The 18,608-nt window shown below is 37.0% G+C and overlaps 1 protein-coding gene across 1 annotated transcript in view; it reads right to left on the bottom strand.

Annotated features, from left to right (window-relative positions):
• CATSPERB (cation channel sperm associated auxiliary subunit beta) overlaps positions 1-18,344 on the bottom strand; it is a 111,330-nt gene extending 92,986 nt beyond the window's left edge. Inside the window, 5 exon segments of the mRNA XM_027569473.1 lie at positions 6,403-6,463; positions 10,425-10,565; positions 12,815-12,903; positions 15,073-15,151; positions 18,143-18,344. Coding sequence (XP_027425274.1) covers positions 6,403-6,463; positions 10,425-10,565; positions 12,815-12,903; positions 15,073-15,151; positions 18,143-18,163 — 391 coding nt within the window. The 5' untranslated portion in view covers positions 18,164-18,344.
• Between the last annotated feature and the right edge of the window lie 264 nt (positions 18,345-18,608).

Below are 18,608 nucleotides of genomic sequence, written 5' to 3'. Positions count from 1 at the left end.
AGACTAATAAAGAAAAAATGGTACCAATAAGTCATATTAGAGATGAAATGGGGAACATCACTGCAGACTCCCTATTCTAAGGAAAATAAGAGACTATCACAAACAGCTCTTGTGTCATAAATTCAAGACTGTAAATGAAATGGAAAAGTTCCTTGAAAGATGCAAAGTGCCAAAACACACTTAAGAAAAAAATAAAGAACATGAGTACGCCCATATCTCTTAAGGAAATGGATTTTGTGGTTAAAAGCTTTCCCACAAAGAAAACTCCAGGCCTAGATATTTTCACTGGCCTGGAGAATCCCACCAAACATTTAATGAAAAGATGGTACTATAAAATCTTTTCCATAACATAGGAGGGACTCTTCCTCATATTTATCTATTTCTCTTTTGAGAAATCAGCTTTATGTTCAGGGTTACTTAGTTCTAAAAGCCTCTGTACTTACTTTTCCTTCTCACCAGGTTTACCAGCAAGTCAGGATTTCAAAAACCACAACAAACAAGCAGCTTGTGGCGGAGGTGAGGGGGGCGGGGGTTGTTGATGGTTCCAGGCAGTGATCACCTGTATTTCATTTTGGCAATTACACCAGGACTCCCTTTCAAAGAAATTTCTGTGCAAAGTGCTGTATTTCCTAGAATGAGGCTCATTGTTTTTCAACCTTGAAATCGCCCTCTTGGAAAGCAGACCCAGAAACCCCAGCTTTCAGAAGTTAGTCACAATATCACCATCATTCTAGCAATTATACATTAATAGCTCCCAAAATTACTTTATTTAACAGAGGGCCTCAAGACAAGGCGAAATTTCTCATAGCACTCTCGTCTGCCCCTGCTGACTGTTCTGGGTCTCTCTTCCATGGGAATTTTCACCCTTAAAGTTCTGGGGATGATCCCAGCTGCACTGAGTTGCCAAGCAGAGCCCATCTGAAGGGCGGAGGGGGGGATTTGGACACCTGGTCCCCGGGGTGCCGTCAGACCCAGCAACAATGAACTTGTTCATTATTCATAAACACTGTCCAATAAAGAGCATGAATCAAAACTAAAAAGCCAACATTTCTGCCCAGACTCCTGGATGAAAATGATTGTTAAAAGTCTGTATAATTTGGGGCACCTGGGTGGCAGAGTTGGTTGAGCGAGGGACTCTTGATTTTGGCTCAGGTCGTAATCTCAGGGTCATGGGATTGCCAGAGGATGGGCTCTGCTCTCAGTGCAGTTTGCTTGGTACTCTTTCTCCTTCTGCCCAACCCCCCATGCTCACACACATGGAGCTCTCTCTCTCTCTCCCTCCCTCCCTCTAAAATAAGTAAAATCTTTTTTTAAAATCTGTATAATTTGAACCCAAAAGATGGCTGTTAAAAATAAACCAAGAAATACCCAGAAACTGGTTTCTAGTGAAAGCTTGACTTCCAATACAATAAAATGATTTAGACATGTTCACAGCCCCTTATTTAAGCCTTCCTGAAACTCCTTAAGTAGACAGCATTTTTTTTGATATATTGTTCCATGATTCATTGTTTGCATATAACACCGAAGTGTTATTGTAATTATAATACGTGCCCTCCTTAAAAGTAGACAGCATTTCAATTCAGAGGCCAAAGTGAAAATACCTTTGAAAAGAAAAGCAATGTGGCTGGGAAAACTTTTGCATCTTGCCAAACATTCTCTGCCCTGCTCACCCACCCCACCCCTCCACCGCCCCATCATGAGCTTGGGCTTTCTGGGAAGGTCAGTGGTTTCCCAGTCAAAAACATTCTTGAAGTCATCGGGTATGGAGGGATGGAGACTCGGCATCTGAGCAGGTGTGTTCCTAGTTCCATATCTGGGGCTCAAGAGCCAAACAGCTTGATCCTACAGGGCGTCATGAAGACATTCCCCAGGGTGATGAAGATTCTAAAGCATCTGAGGCTCCATAAGAACTCCTGGACATTATCACCTGTGCTGGGCTACCTCGACTCCTCCCCAAAGCACGGTAGGTCCTTTTTCACCCTGGCGTTCATCAGCAGGACAAAACAGCAGAGCAAATCATTTTATAACAATAGCATTATCAGATACCAAAAGGAGATAAAGACCTTAGGAGAAAATTAAACTCCAGGCTGATAACCACAAGAACCTACTAGCCAAATGAGTCCAACAATATATAAAAAGGATAATAAATCATAACTAAGAGTTGTTTATCGTAGGATTGCTAGGCTAGCTCAAAATTCAAAAATGAATCAATGAAATCCACCATATCAACAGACTGAAGAGAAAAATCCTTATTTTCTCAACAGATGCAGAAAGAGCATTTAACAAATTTCAACACCAATTCATGATAAAAACTCAGCAAACCAGGAATAGAAGGGAACTTCCTTAATATGATAAAGGGCATCTACAAAATACCTACAGTAACATTATACATAATGATGAAAGACTGAATGTTTTCCCCCTAAAATTGGAAATAAGGCCAAGATGTCCTCTTACCATTCTTATTCTACATGGTGCTGGGGTCCTACCACTACAAATATGGCAAGAAAAAGAAATAAATGAATACATACTGGAAAGGAAGAAATTATCTCTATTTCCGGATGAATGATTTTTCTACGTAGAAAAACCAAAGAATATACAAAAAGCTACTAGAAACAATAAGCGAATTTAACAAGGTTGCAAGACACACAATCAATCTACAAAAATCAATTCTATTTCTACATATTAGCAATGAACAGTTGGAAATTCAAATATTAATAATAACCACATATAATACACCAAAACATGAAATACTTAGGTATAAAATTATTTTTTAATGTGTAAGATCTCTATGCTGAAAACCACAAAGCCCTGATGAAATAGTTCAAAGAAGATATAAATAAATGGAGAGGGATACAGTGTTCATGGATTGAAAAACTCAGTGGTGAGATGTCAATTTCCTCTGAACTATAGATTTAATGTGATCCAAATTTAAAAACCACAGGATTTTTTATAGAACTGACAAGTTTATTCTAAAATTTATAGAGAAAGGCAAAAGAAGTATACTAACCAGAACAATTCTGAAAAAGATCAGAGTTGAAGGATTAACATTACTTATTATAAGCTTATTATTTATAAAGGCTTAAGTAATCAAGACAACGTGGTATGGGTGAAAAGACAGAGAACCCAGAAATAGTAATACAATGGAGACAAAATAGTTTTTACAACAATAGTGCTGGAATAATTGGGTATCTATATTCCCCCCAAATAAACTTCAGTCCATATAACATACAAAAATTAACTCAAATTGAGTCATAGACCTAAATACAAAACCTGGAACCATAATCTTCTTGAAGTAAATATAGGAGAACATCTTTGTGAACTTGAGTCAGCTATGATGCCAAAAGTGCAATCAATAAAATAAAAAACTGATAAATTAGACTTCACCAAAATTAAAAACTCTGATCTGCAAGAGATATTAATAGATGAAAAATACAAGCCACAGACTAGGAAAAAAATATTTGTAGATCTGATGAGGGACTTAGATCCAAAATACATAACAAACTTGCAGAAGATTAGCATAGGTAATTCAAATGGCAAATAAGCACAAAAAAATGTTCAATGATTAGGGAAATGCAAATTAAAATTATTAAATGCCACTATACACCTATCAGAATGGCTAAAATTACACACACACCCTTATACAAAGTGCTGGCATTGATTCAGATAACCCAATGGTGAGAATGCAGAATGATGCAGCTACTTTGGAAAATAGTTTGACAATTTCCTCTAAAGTTAAACTTACACTTACCGTATAACACAGCGATCCTACTTGGTATTAGCCAAATACAACAAAAGTTTATGTTCACAAGAGAACCTGTATGCTTGTAGCAGCTTTACTCAAAATAGCTAAAAACTGGAAAAATCCAAATTGCCCTTCAATAAAATTAACTCTGGTATACCCATACAATGGAATACTATCCAGTAAGAAAATGGAAGAAATTACAACATAGATGAATTTCAGATGAATTATGCTAAGAAGCCAGATTCAAAAGGATACATTTTCCATGATTCCATGTATATGACTCTGGAATAGGCAAAATGACAGGAACAGAAAACAGATCCGTGGGGGTGGGGGGGGGGGCTTGGGCAATGGGGAGAGGTCAATTACAGGTGGGATAATATTGTTGGGTGTTAGAGCGGTTCTGTATCTTGATTGTACTGATTACTCAACTGTACACATTTGTGCAAACTTACAGAACTAGATGCTTTTCAAAAAAGGATACATTTTACTGAATGCAAATTATATCTTATTTACAAATGATAAAAAAGGACAAATTGTGAAGTCTAAATCAAAGAGGAACTCTTTTTTCTTTCAACAGTTGTATGCTGTTCAAACTTCAAACTGCCTTCAGCACTTTTTGGCTATCACTGCATCTCCCTACGGCTCCATGGGTCTCAGTTAAATCATTTGAAAATGGACATGATAGGGGCATCTGGGTGGCACAGTTGGTTAAGTGACTGACTTGATTTCAGCTCAGGTTATGATCTCAGGGTCATGGGATTGAGCCCTGTGTCGGGCTCTGGGCTCAGCACGGAGTCTGCTTGGGACTCTCTCTCCCTCTCCCTCGGTCCCTCCCTCTCCCCTCAAATAAATAAATAAATGTTAAAAAAAGAAAAGAAAATGGACATCATAATGGTACCTAGCACATAGTGAGGGACAGATGAGTTAGTATAAGTGAAGTGTTTAGAGTAGTGATGAACCTGCTAGTTCTACTATCATGACAATTTTGTTACCTTTGTGGTTGATGTGTTCTCAACTACCCTTCCCAAGATGTCATGCTTACATGATACAACAATTCATGGCAGGGCAGTAGATAAGATATGGTTAAGGAAGAAAAAAAATGAATGAGCAAGTATGGTCTCCTTCCCATGAATATATTTTTTCCTGATTTCTAGCATATTCCTAATTAGGCCAGCCTCTCCTATTATATTATGAGCTCAAATATATTTCTTTTTACTCAGTCCAGGGAATTGTGTCAAGCGGGGCAGAGCTCATGTGGTGTCTTTCCATAAAATACTTAAGTTCTCAGGTCGCCTTTGTTCCTGTCTGGGTGACCCTAGAATCACTGCATTTCTGAAATTAAAGTTTGTAAATAGAAGGAGCAAAAATAACAAGTGATCTTCACTTTTTCCTTTCTCAAACTAATGTCAATATTATTCCAAGGAGCTAGAACATTCCATCCTAATACTAATGAGAGTTAAGTTAGATTTAAAAAAAAAAAATGAGTATAATTTTCAGGATGAATTCCTTGAAAAAAAAAGTTACCAAGTTTCCAACAGATTAATTTGGAAAAAATTAATATGAATATGGGATAAAAATGCTATATAATTCATATCAGATGTTACAGCACTGGGGCTGCTTTTGCATTTTTGTCTTTGACACTTCCTTATGTGGAAAATTTCTATCATTTCTTCCTTACTCTAACTTTAGTCTAACTCTGAAGGACACACAATCCCATATGCCCTTTAATTACTCCTGTACCTAGAGGGGTTGGCCTGTTGGATTCCCATTGTCCTGCTCCTTCATCACCATTTGATTGATACACAAGTGGGTGCTAGATCAACACTAGGCCAATTAAAGGTACTCTCCTGGGAATTTAGAATTGGGCTGGCCCCTAGGAAATGTATATTTTAAAAAATTGACTAGCAGTGAGGCAGCTTTAGAAAGCTAGTCTGCAGAGAGAGAAAAATAAACGTAGATTTACAGAAAACAGAAAAGAGAAATAGGGCAAAAGTCTTGATGGTTGTCCATTTCTTAGTCCTAATTCCTTCCTATAACCTGGTTGCTTTTTTATCTTTGGGGTCCATGACAAAAACAAATTTCTTCTTTTTTCTTCAGTGAAGCCAAGTTGGTTTCTGCTTTTTGCACCTATCATATTAAAATAATATGCCCTCCATCATTTTTAAAAGTATGAAAATGTATTTCATGCCTCAAGATCTACTAGCTCAGTCCACTAGCTCAGTACTTATAACTCCTGGAAATTTACTTTCCTCCTTTTTCTATCTGGGTATTTAGAGTAGCATATAAAGATATTCTACCACATAACACTTAATAGTAGATTCCATAGTGAATAATATATTTCATATTACAGACTATTTTAAGGTAACCTATTTGTACTTGAATTTCTCCATACTACAATTTTTGAGTTCTTTCTAGAAAATGAGTTTACTTAAATAAAGAAAAATATAAATGTTATGTGTGTTAAACCAATCTATCTGTAATAGAATTGCCAGTTACATTTGAATTCTAGGTGAATTATAATAATTTTTAGTAAGTATTTCCCAAATATGACATGAGACATTTATATGGAATAGCAAATAATTTTTTAATATAAGTGCTTTTTATTTGCTACATTTGGCAACCCAGACCCATGAGTAAAAGTTAATTCACATCACTCTTACCTGTATTTTTTGTAATGTTTTCTCTGGGAATATTGATCACCCAGTAAACTCGATCACTGAACTTGAATAAAGAAGACGTCAGAATACAGTATTTGACAATGTCAATGGCAACACTTATTTTGTTATATCCCATCCTATCTTTAAAAATGGAAACTAAATAAAAACATCTAATGCATATACCCTTTACCCAGCAATTTCACTGTTTGGAATTTATCCTACATTATACTCACATATGTGTGAAATAAAATGTGCTCAAGAATATTTTTCATCATTGCTTGTAATAGTAGAAGACTGGAAATAACTAAAATGTTAATTGATTATGTAAAATGCTATAAAGTGGCATACCATGCAACTGTGCTCAGGTAGCACAAAACTGAGGCATTACTGGCTTGATGTGCCAGAGAACAGAGCTTGGTGTGGACAGAGAATTGGGAATTTAAGGGGAAAATCTGACAGGCAAGAGAACTGCAAGAGTGATGAGCTCAGAGCTAAATATAAATTTCCCCAAATCCTGGGGCAATGCAAGTGCTGAGACCAATGAAGGCCATGTTAAAAAAAAATCAATCATGGAAGCTTAACAAACTGAACAGAGATAACAGCTGCTGAAACCATAGATAAGACAGTTTACAGTTTGTGTCAAGGCAAGAAAGAGCCTTTTACACCACAAGCAACAATTCCCCCACTCCAGCAAAATCTCATAAGAACATAACAGAATCCAGAGTTCCTACAGCTTATTATCTCAAATGTCCAGTTTCAACCAAAATGATATGACATGAAAAGAGAAACATGTACTGATAAAAAAAAATTAGTTGATAAACTTGATAAACTGACCCAGAGTGAGTCCAGACAGCAGATGAAGACTTCAAAGCAGCTATTATAAATATGTACATAGGCTTAAAGAAAATGTCCTAGTGAAAGAATGGACAGGGAATCCCAGCACATAAATGAAAAATATAACAATAAAACCAGATGAAAATAATGAGGCAAAAAGTATAATAACCAAAATAAAATATTTACTAGATGAGCAGATTGGTGATGGTAAGAGAATCAGTGAATTTAGAGATACAGCAGTTGAAATTACTCTATCTGAAAAAGGGGGGAAATGATTAAAGAAAAATGACCAGAGCCTTCAATATCTCTGGGACAATGTTGTATATTCTAAAATGTGCATAATTCGAGCCCCAGTAGGAAAAGAGATAGAGAAAGGAGCAGAACATTTTTTTAGAGAAATAGTGGCTGAAGACTTTACAAATTTGATAAACTTATAATTCAAGAAGCCCAGAGAAATCCAATCAGGGTAAATACAAAGAGAAAATCTTAAAAGCATGCAGAGGAAAATGGCACATTACATATGAGGGACAATAATACAATTAATAGTTGACTTCTCATTCAGAAACAATGGTGTCAGTTGACATATTCAAAATGCAGAATAACATATTCAAAATGTCAAAAGGAAATGGGAGTCAACCAGAAATTCTGTATCTGACAAAAGTATCATTCAAAAATCAAGGTGACCACTAAAAACCTATTAGAATTCATAAGTGAGTTCAGCAAGGTTGTAGGATACAAGATCATATATAAAAATTAAATGTATTTCTACACACTTGCAAGGAATAATCTGAAAATGAGATTAAGAAAGCAATTCCCTCTACAATAGAATAAAAAAGAGGGGCACCTGGGTGGCTCAGTCAGTTAAGTGTCTGCCTTCAGCTCAGGTCATGAACCCAGGGTCCTGGAATCAAGCCCTGCATCGGGCTCCTTGCTCAGTGGGGAGCCCACTTTTCCCTCACTCTCCCTGCTGCTCCCCCTGCTTGTGTTCTCTCTCTCTCTCTCTCTGTGTGTCAAATAAATAAAATCTTTAAAAAAAAGAATCAAAAAGAATAAAATATTAGGAACAAAATTAACAAAAGCAGTATAAAACTTATACTCTGAAAACTACAAAACATTATTGAGAGAAATTAAAGAAAATCTAAATAAATAGAAAAACGTCCTATACTCATGGATGGGAGATAACATTAAAATGGCAATACCATCCAAATTGACCTATAGATTCAACACAATCTCTATCAGAATTCCAGCAGGCTTCTTTGTAAATATTGACAAGCTTATCCTAAAATTCACATGGAAGTCAGCAAATTCATATAGAGACTAGCAAAAACAACCTTGAAAAGGAATAGCAAAGTCGGAGGACTCGTGCTTCCTATTTCAAAACTTACTACAAAACAACAGTATCAAGACCACACAGTACTGGCATAAGGATAGATGTATGGATCAGTGCAATAGAATTGAGAATCCAGAAATAAACCCTCACCTTTACAGTCAACTGATCTTTCAACAAAGGTGCCGAAACAATTCAGTAGGGAAAGAATAATAGTATTTTCAACAAATGGTGCTAAGACAGATGGATATCCACATACAAACTATGCATATGGACCCCAACCTCACGCCACACACAAAAATGAACTCGAAATGGATCAACAACCTAAATGTAAAAAGTAAAACTACGAACCTCTTAGGAGAAAACAGAGGGGTAAATCTCTGTGACCTTGGACTAGGCAATGGCTTCCTACGTGACACCAAAGAACAAGGTCAACAACAATGAAATGGATAATTAGGCTCCATCAAAATAACTTTTGTGCATCGAAGGAGACTGCCTAAAACGTAAAAAGACAACCCAGAAAATGGGAGAAAATACTTGCCAATCATGTGTCTGACAGGGGACTTGTATTGAGAATATAAAGACAAGAATAAGAAGACAACCCAATTAAGAATGGACAAAGAATTTAAATAGATATTTCCACATAGAAGATACTCAAATGGACAATAAACATGTGAAAAGATGCTGAACCTCATTAATCATCAAGGAAATGCAAATCAAAACCAAATGAGATAGCACTTCACATCCACTGGGATGGCTGTATCACCAAACACCAACAGTAACAAGTGTGGGTGAGGATGTAGAGAAATCCGAACCCTAATACACTATTGGTAGGAATGTAAAAGAGTGCAACCACTCTGGAAAGCAGTCTGGCAGTTACCAGACTGTTACCCTAGGACCTCACAACTCAATTTCCCAGGTTATACACCCAAGAGAAATTAAAAATACATATTTCCACACAAAGATTTGTACACAGATGTTCATAGCTACATGATTCACTGCAGCCCCAAAATGGAAACAACCTAAATGTCCAGCCACTGATGAATGGATAGACAAAACGTGGTATTGATACACTGGTATATGCACGTGCCACCACGTGGACGAAACGTGGAGAAGTTATGTTAGCTGAAGGGAAGCCAGTCACAAAGAGATACATGTTGTAGGATTTCATTTATCTGAGACGTTCAGAATAAGCAAACCCAGAAAGACAGATGTAGTTTAGTGGTTGCCTACATCTGGAGAGCAGAGCGTGAGCGGGGGAGTGACTGTTAAGGGGGATGGGCTGTCTTTTCACGGTCAAGAAAGTGTTCTAAAATTAGATAGTAGTGATGTTGGCATACTCTGTGAATATACTAAACACCATTTAATTGTGCATTTTAAATAGGTGAACTGTATGGCATGCAAATTATATCTTAATAAATATATAATTTTTTCTTAACCCCAAAAATGAGGGTGAAATAAAGACATTTTCGAGGTAATAAATCTCCCAGAGAATTCATTGCCCACAGACTTGCACTGTAAGAAATGATAAAAATTCTTTGGGCTGAAGAAATATGACACCAGATGGCAGCTCCCATCCCAGGAAAAGAATGAAGAGCGATTCAAATCATAAATATGTAGGTAAAGAGTAAAAAACCACCCGTATTTTTTCTTTAATTTCTTAAGAACTAGCGTTCACTTCAGCAGCACATATACTAATTTCTTAAAAACTATTTAAAGCAAAAAGTTTAACATTGTATTGTTAGGTTTAAAACACAAAACATATAGATGTGATATCATGGACTATTTAAAAAAAAAACACATCCTATGAGAGAGAGTATATTTCTCATTAATAATATCAAAGAATAAAACAAAATGTTATTACCAAAGTTAAATTAAAGTGGAAGATGCCAGTATAAGTACTATTTATAATTCCCAAGCTGGGAGCAAGTCCTCCTGATGTGAACACACCTAGAAATTCCTTCGAAGTAAGCTCACTTTCAGATTGGAAAGAACACTCGATTTTCTTTAGGAGAGAGGGGAGAAAAAAAAGTAATGACAATTTGATGGAGAGAAGCATATTTTACATTAATTTAAAAGTGAGGGGAAATCTATGAAAAGTAGATGCTGCTGAAGACTGCTATCTTCAGTAATTATTAGGAAAAAAAATCTCTTTTGAAATAGTACACTTCTAGAACTCAGTCATCTATTATGCTAGTATCATAATAGGCTTTAATTCATTGATATAATAATCTTTGCTGTCAAAAAATTTACATAAAGTTATTATGTTTAATAAATATAGAATCAAAGCCATCTGCCATCACGTGTAGAAATCCCTATTTTATTAAAATCATTATTTTATGTTAAATTTTGTGTTAAATCCCTATTTTATTAAAATCATTATTTTGTGTTAAAGGAGCAAATGTATAAGGCAAAACTCATTTTAGTGCATTTTATTGGCTATTTCCCAGTTTTGAGAAGGTAGATGAGAAAGCAGCAATTATAGATGGTAGGTTTTACTGAAAGCCAACATGAGATGCATGCTAACAGCTTCCTCTCATTTGGTTCTCCTAATAGTTAAGACCACTTTGGGCAAGTTACCTGAGTTTCAGTTTCCTTATCTGTAACACAGGGAAACGATTGATTCCAAAAACATTTTCCGAGCTCTTACCACAAATCTGGGCAGTGTTATGGGGGCTGGGGAAACAGAACTGCATAAAACAGACAAAAATCCCTGCTCTCAAAGAACTTACATTCTAATGGAGATTGGAGGGAAGATAAACCCAAACCCTTTCCCCTGTCTTGTCACTGATTTACAATGTATTGCCCTTTGTGAAGTTGGCATAGAAGCTCCAAATTCTAATTCTCAGCCTTTTGAGTTACTCATCACTGAGTTTTCCTGTGGCTATCTGCAATGCATTGTAAATAAAGTCTGGGTTTTTTTCTCCTGTTAATGTGTCTCTTCTCCATTTATTTTACAGGCCCCAGGTACTGAATCTAAGAGGATAGTTTCAGTCCTTCTCCACTAATCTTAAGTACTATACCTTACAGAAGATTAAATATCATCATGAACATAAGATGCCTGACACACATAAACATTTTATAAATGTTAGGCATTATTTCTACTGATATCACTTCTAGAACTACCATTTCACAACTATACGAAATGTAAGTTATAGTTAATTCCCTTTTAGGAAGACAAAACTAGAGATGAGAAGGGTTAGGTAACCTGCCCCAGGGCACACAGACCATGTATGTCCATGCATAACTCCAAGATTTGACCCCAGCTCCGAAGGTCTCTCTTCCTCTAAAGCCCATTCTTATTTCCATAATATGTAATCACAAAGAGGAAAGGCATTTTTGACTCAAAGGGCATGCACTGCACAACAGTTGTGAATAAAAAAGTAAATATATGTTTGGCATATCAAGAAGGAACTGAGAACTAAGTCAAGAAGACTGGGGGAAAATGTATTTGTCCTTGTGGGGTGTTTATCTTTGTTTTTATTATATTTATCATAGATTTCAAACAATCTGTACATTTTTTTCTTAACTTAGGTTTTTGTTAGCATTTGCTGGATGGCTCTCTTAATAGTATATTTTATTTTATTTTGGGTTTGTGTGTGTGTGTGTTTAAATGCCATTATATGAATTGTAAAAATCAAATTATCCCTTACCCAAATGACAACTGCAATGCGGTACTTGTTATAAAAAGGGAAAGATTCTTTCTCTGGGTCATGTGAAGTAAATTTCTCTAACAGGCTACATCTGTCAAACTTCAAAAGGACAAATCAGATCCATAAAAAATAAAGATCATTACAACCAATCTTTTAAAAGGGAAGGGGAATGTAGCTAAAAAAAAAAAAGTGGGGGGTGCCTGGGTGCCTCAGTGGATTAGGCAGCTGCCTTCAGCTCCGGTCATGATCCCAGAGTCCTGGGATCGAGCCCCACGTCAGGCTCCCTGCTCGGCAGGGAACCTGCTTCTCCCGCTCCCTCTGCCGCTCTGCCTACTTGTGCTCACTGTCTGTCAAATAAATAAATAAAATCTTAAAAAAGAAAAAAAAAAAAGCAAAACTACGCAGGCTGTTCAATGGCTAAATGCAATATTTCACCTGATCCAAGTGGAATGGAATAGAAAGGATTATTATTTACATAGGATTTTACCTCCCCAACTCTGAACATAGTAGAAGGCACTTGAAAAGAGTACAGTGCTACTGGTTTTCCATGTAGAGTTAAAAAGACTGTGAGCGGTTGTTGCATACTATTAGGGGACCTTACCAAGTCATCTGAGGAAAGATACAACTTGATTATTTCATTCTTTTGGGGGAACCCTTTGCTATCACAAGCAAAGTGTATCTCCATATCACCTAAATAATAAAAAAAAAAACATGTATTTTAAGTCACTGATAGAATTTCCATATTTCTTAAACTGACAAAATAATTTTGAAAGGTAAGAATTATAATTGTATATTTTAAATTCAGAAGTGGTCAAAAACCAGTTCTTGACTTTTTTTTAATTTTTAAAAAATTTTCAACAAATTTCATTAACCAGATGCAAAGTCAATAAGAACCTTTTTTCACCTGAAGCATACTTCAGAATACATGGTTCTAAAAGATTTATATAAAACATTCTATCCAAGAAAAATAGAATACACATTTTCCTCAAGTGCACACAGAAGAATCCCCTGGCTCAATCACATAAAAAAAGACATAACAAATATAAAATTTAAGAAGACTGAAATCATACCAAAAATATTTTCTGACCACAATGGTACAAAACTAAAGATCAACAATAAAACAAAGCTGGAAATTTTGCAATGTAAATATTAAATAGTTCTTGACTCTGAAAGCCCTTGGGTAGCACAGAGAAAGGACAGGAGTTAGAGACTGAAGAGAGAATTTGTATTTTAATAGAGAGCTGTCGATAGGAAAGAGACTCCTCTCCCAAAACCGGGGAAAAGGGGTTGGGAGGAAGATCCCTTCCCCTTATCTCGATCTGAAGTGAATCTCTTGTAGACAGCAGAGTTGGGTCATGGGTTTTTATCCATTCTGTCTAACCCCCTCTCAATGAATTTAGGCTAAAGCTTAAATTCCAGCCTGGCATTCAAGTAATTCCATGATATGAACCAGTTTCCTATCTTTCCAAAATACTTTACTTCTTCTATCCCTTCATTCTGGCCAAACTGAATATTTACTGCTCCCCTCACATTATATGATTACCTGCCTCCATAACCTTACTATCACTTACCCTGATGTTGTCTCCCCCATGCACGCATAGACACACTCATTTTGGGGACCTAGATTGATTGCTCTCGTTTGTACAAAGCTTTCCCTGACCAACCCTCTCAGGTGGAAGTAAACACTCCCTTCTCCGAAATCTCGTAAGTTGGCCTGTGACTCTAATCTTAGATTCTACCCGTGTGTGTTATATATTCTACGGTAGAACCTAGGAACTGGTACTGGGTCATCCCAGAAATCAAGCATTTCTTTTTTTTTTTTTTAAAGATTTTATTTATTTATTTGACAGAGAGATAGAGAGCACAAGTAGGCAGAGTGGCAGGCAGAGGGAGAGGGAGAAGCAGGCTCTCTGCCGAGCAGGGAGCCGGACATGGGGCTCGATCCCAGGACCCTGGGATCATGACCCGAGCCGAAGGCAGCCACTTAACCGACTGAGCCACCCAGGCGCCCCAAATCAAGCATTTCTGCAACACACCTGTGAATAGAAGACAGCCTGAATCCATCTCTTCATTAGTCAGTCAACAATTTTTTTTTTATTAAGCATCTACTATGTTCTAGCAGATCCAGTCCAAAATGCTAGAAAATCTAACAATCTGTACAAGTGGAGGTGAATTGCCTTGTCTTACCCCTTGTACAAAGCATTTCCACCATAAAAGTCCTACCGGGTAACTTAATCCATGTATTAACTTTCAGAAAATGATCTTCAGTCTCAATCTGTGAGACCTATAATTCAGTTTACAATTCATACTACATGTAACCATGTAGGAAAAAGCAAAAAAAAAAAAAAAAAAGCTATTTAAGGGCGCCTGGGTGGCTCAGTCGTTAAGCGTCTGCCTTCGGCTCAGGTCATGATCCCAGGGTCCTGGGATCGAGTCCCACATCGGGCTCCCTGCTCCGCGGGAAGCCTGCTTCTCCCTCTCCCACTCCCCCTGCTTGTGTTCCTGCTCTCGCTGTCTCTCTCTCTGTCAAATAAATAAATAAAATCTTTTTGAAAAAAGCTATTTAAGTAATTCAATAATTAAGGTTTTTCAAATATAAAATGCTCCTTAAACTTTAAATATTCTATGACTTATAAGTGATGAAACACTATAACAAAGGTGTCTATGTACACAACTTATACCAGTAGATTCACAGTGATATATTAGAAACCTCTGGACAAGAGCACAATAAATAATACCTGGGAAAAATTGGGAGACAAGGTAAAGAAGTACCAAAAAAAGTATTTTAACTGTTAGTGAGGAAGGGACTAAAGGAGAACTCCTACAAGAAAACAGAGAGTAAGAGAGTCTGAAACTTACCTTTATTATATATTATTCCTGATGAAAAATCAAATATGTTCAAAAGTAAAATTATAATATATAAAAGTAGCAATCCCATCTATTGAAAGAAATAAGAATTATTTCTATTCAATCACTCTGAACATATTTTTAGTTCCTTTTTCTACAACTAGAAAGTAAAGAAGTCATCTATACCTTGAAGTTAAAAATATTTCTTTTTGTGACAAAGCAAACAATGTAACAGTTGAGTAAGCTCTACATTTACTTCCTAGTTGGTATTAAAGATATTTATAAATATCATTATTCAAACTAAAGAGCTCTGGCTCTGGTTCTTCTTCAATGTAGATAACTGGGGAGGTGTAATCAATTTTATAGCTGTGTAAAACGGAGTCTGGCTTGATAAAGACCGAGGATGGTAGAGCTATACCTTGATCTGATATTTTGACCGCACTGCTTTTGAGAGAGATAATCCACATGGATCCTGAGCATCCCTGCATGTTCTTCCTGTGTGCCAGGCATGCAAAGCCCTGGACACTCTTTACCCAGGCCTTTTTTAAGATTTGCGTTTGTGGCAAGAAACCTTGAGGGATGGCGTGCCTGGGTGGCTCAGTCGTTAGGCATCTGCCTTCAGCTCAGGTCATGATCCCAGGGTCCTGGGATCGAGTCCCGCGTCGGGCTCCCTGCTCGGCGGGAAGCCTGCTTCTCCCTCTCCCACTCCCCCTGCTTGTGTTCCCTCTCTCGCTGTGTCTCTCTCTGTCACATAAATAAAATCTTAAAAAAATTTTAAATTAAAAAAAGGAAGAAGAAAAAGAAACCCTGAGGGATGAGATAACACCCCCCTTGGACAAGAGCAGGCTTGTTCCCGTGGTGAATCTCCCAAGCTCCGAGTTCTCCTATAATGCACCCCACTATGTGTGTAAGCAAGCCTCTTTGACGGGCTGAAATGTGTCCCCCTAAAAATTCATCTGTTGAAGCCCTAACCCCCAGTACTCAGAATGTGGTCATATTTGGAGATAGGGTCTTTACAAAAGTGATTAAGTTAAAATGAAATCATTAGGGTGGGCCCTGATCCAATGTGACTGGCGTCCTTATAAGAAAAGGAAATTTGGGCACAGACATGTGCAAAGGGGAGACGATGTGAAGACACAGGGAGAAAATGACAAAGGAGAGAGGCCTGGAATGGATCCTTCCTTCTTGGCCCTCAGAAGGAACCAACCCTGCTAACACCCTGAACTCAGACTTTTAAGTGTCCAGGAGTGTGAATCAATAACTTCTGTTGCTTAAGCCACCCAGCCTGCTGTATTTTGTTACTGCAGCCCTAGTAAGATAATGCAGCTTCTGCGACGGATGTCTGCTCCATGGCACTGCGGGGGGCGGGGGGGGGGGGGGGATGGGGGGGTTGGATGGGGAACTGGAGTGAGCAGCATGCCAACACTGGCTACTACTTTTGCTGTGAGTGATTAAGTCTTTTGTCTCTGACCTAGGAGTCTTGTGTCTTTTGCCAGCATCCAAGAAACAGTAACAGACTGACTTGCCAGGTAGGTAAAACATAATCCAGGTCCTGCATGGTTCCTGACAACGGCTGAGTAAATTATATTTAACTGATGTTTTTCCTCCCTCAAAATTTGCTTGGTTTGCTTAATTCAATACATTTAACCAACAATATAAAGTTCAAACATTCACTGGATTTTTAAATTCGTCATCTTTATCACATGGTCAGGGAAGAATTGTGGGGTTTTGTTTGTTCTTTTTTTTTTTTTAAGTGCTCTTTTTTGGTCACCTGAGAAAACAGTTTGTTTTCACAAGGTAAGACAAAATAAAAGTATAGCAAAACTGTATCAGCATGGTGCTATGCTCAATTATATTTTTGGTGCAAGAATGAATTTAACATTAAATGGAGAAGTCATCACAGTCAAACTTTGAAAATAGTGCCTTTGCCAGGAAAATCTTGTAGTATTTCACTAAACATTCACATTAAATGACGTAACACCATTATAAGAACCTATCAGTTTTTCTCCTCCCTAAAAAACAGACTGAAATGTATTATGCTCCTGGGCTCCAGGATGGATGATCTATTATTACGTTATCCTCAGAGCTGTTCCAATTCAGTTCTCTCGAATAAATATAAAATATCTCTCATTTCATTTGAGTGGATTTGGTTGTATCTATCTTTGACCGAAGAACTAAAAACCTACTTTAAAAGGCTTCTAAGTGCTTTCATTAAGGGCAGGAAACCTGAGAGAGCATAATTGGAGGGAGAGACAGCCAAGGAAGGACCTTTGCGCTCTCTGTGGATTTGCCAATAGTTACACATTCTCTTGTTCTAGTAATTCAGCCCATATTCATTCTTTTTTAATTTAAACATGGAAAGTACTTTAGAATTAATATATGAGACCCAAAGTTACATGTCTAAAGTCCATTACTAGCTAGTAACAGAGTCAGACTTAGAACCAAGATCTCCTGATTTAAAAGATTTAGTCAGCATACAAGGATGCCACAAAATGAAAATTTAAAAACACAAAGCAATGAAGGAAATGATTAGATTTGATCTCTCACCAAAACTACTAACTGTATACGCCATAATTCTGTTCCATACATTCATTCACCTCCTTTTCCCCTTCTTCAGTATTACAAGTTTGCTCGATTTCATACTACCTTCTTTCAACAACCAACCATCTCCTGGTTAGAGAAAAAGCACTGACTGGCTTAAGATCGGCTCTGCCCATTGGGATGTCTGATCTTTGGAAAGTTACTTAACTTTTTTGATTCAGTAAAATAGGGATAATAGCTACTTCACAGCATTGTTGTGAGAACTGAATGAGTAATAAACTTTACACGTTTAACGGCTGCTTTACATAGACTAAGCAATTGATAACTACTAGCTCTGAATCCATGTCTTGATATACTGAAGCAACTTCTTTATCTTCATCCCACTCCTTACTCACTCTATTAAGCAATAAAATTACTTCCAGTTACCAATCCCATTTAATTATTATGAATTTTACATAATGGCCAGGTGTAAGTCACATATCTGGGTATTTTCTATTCTCTAGCAAAAAATATTGAGAATTGTCCCAAAGAAGGAACCTACCTTTTCCACCATCTGATTCATTTTTAGTCACTCTGTTATAGAATAGTGATTACATTATCAATATGTACTAGAGTAGGGCCTTTATTTTAATATTTCTTACTGTGACTACCTCCTAATAGGATGACCGACTAGTTGCAGTTTTCTTTTTTGTACTTTCCCAAGTTTCTTCCATCCAAGCTGAGAAAGAAGACCCAGGCCTGAGTTTTCAGTTTACTGGTTTAGTAGTCCACTAACTTTGGTAATAGCCAATCAGCTGCTACCAAGTGCAGAAGCAGGCTTAGAAAATCTAAAGGGTAGGCAGTTGGAATTTCCAGTTAACTGCCTTCTTCAGAGTACCAAAGGTCATTTTCTTTCAAAATCTAAGAGATGGAGTTTCTCCAAACCTGTCATCTTTAATACATCCACTAGGAAGGCTCAGAAACCTACATATGACTATTTTCAAGATCCATAAATCCTCATGGGACTA

The sequence above is a fragment of the Zalophus californianus genome, chromosome 6 (genome assembly GCF_009762305.2).
Source record: "Zalophus californianus isolate mZalCal1 chromosome 6, mZalCal1.pri.v2, whole genome shotgun sequence".
NCBI lineage: Eukaryota > Metazoa > Chordata > Mammalia > Carnivora > Otariidae > Zalophus > Zalophus californianus.
Note: the sequence above shows the minus strand (reverse complement) of the source record. Positions and strands in the feature narration are given on the sequence as shown.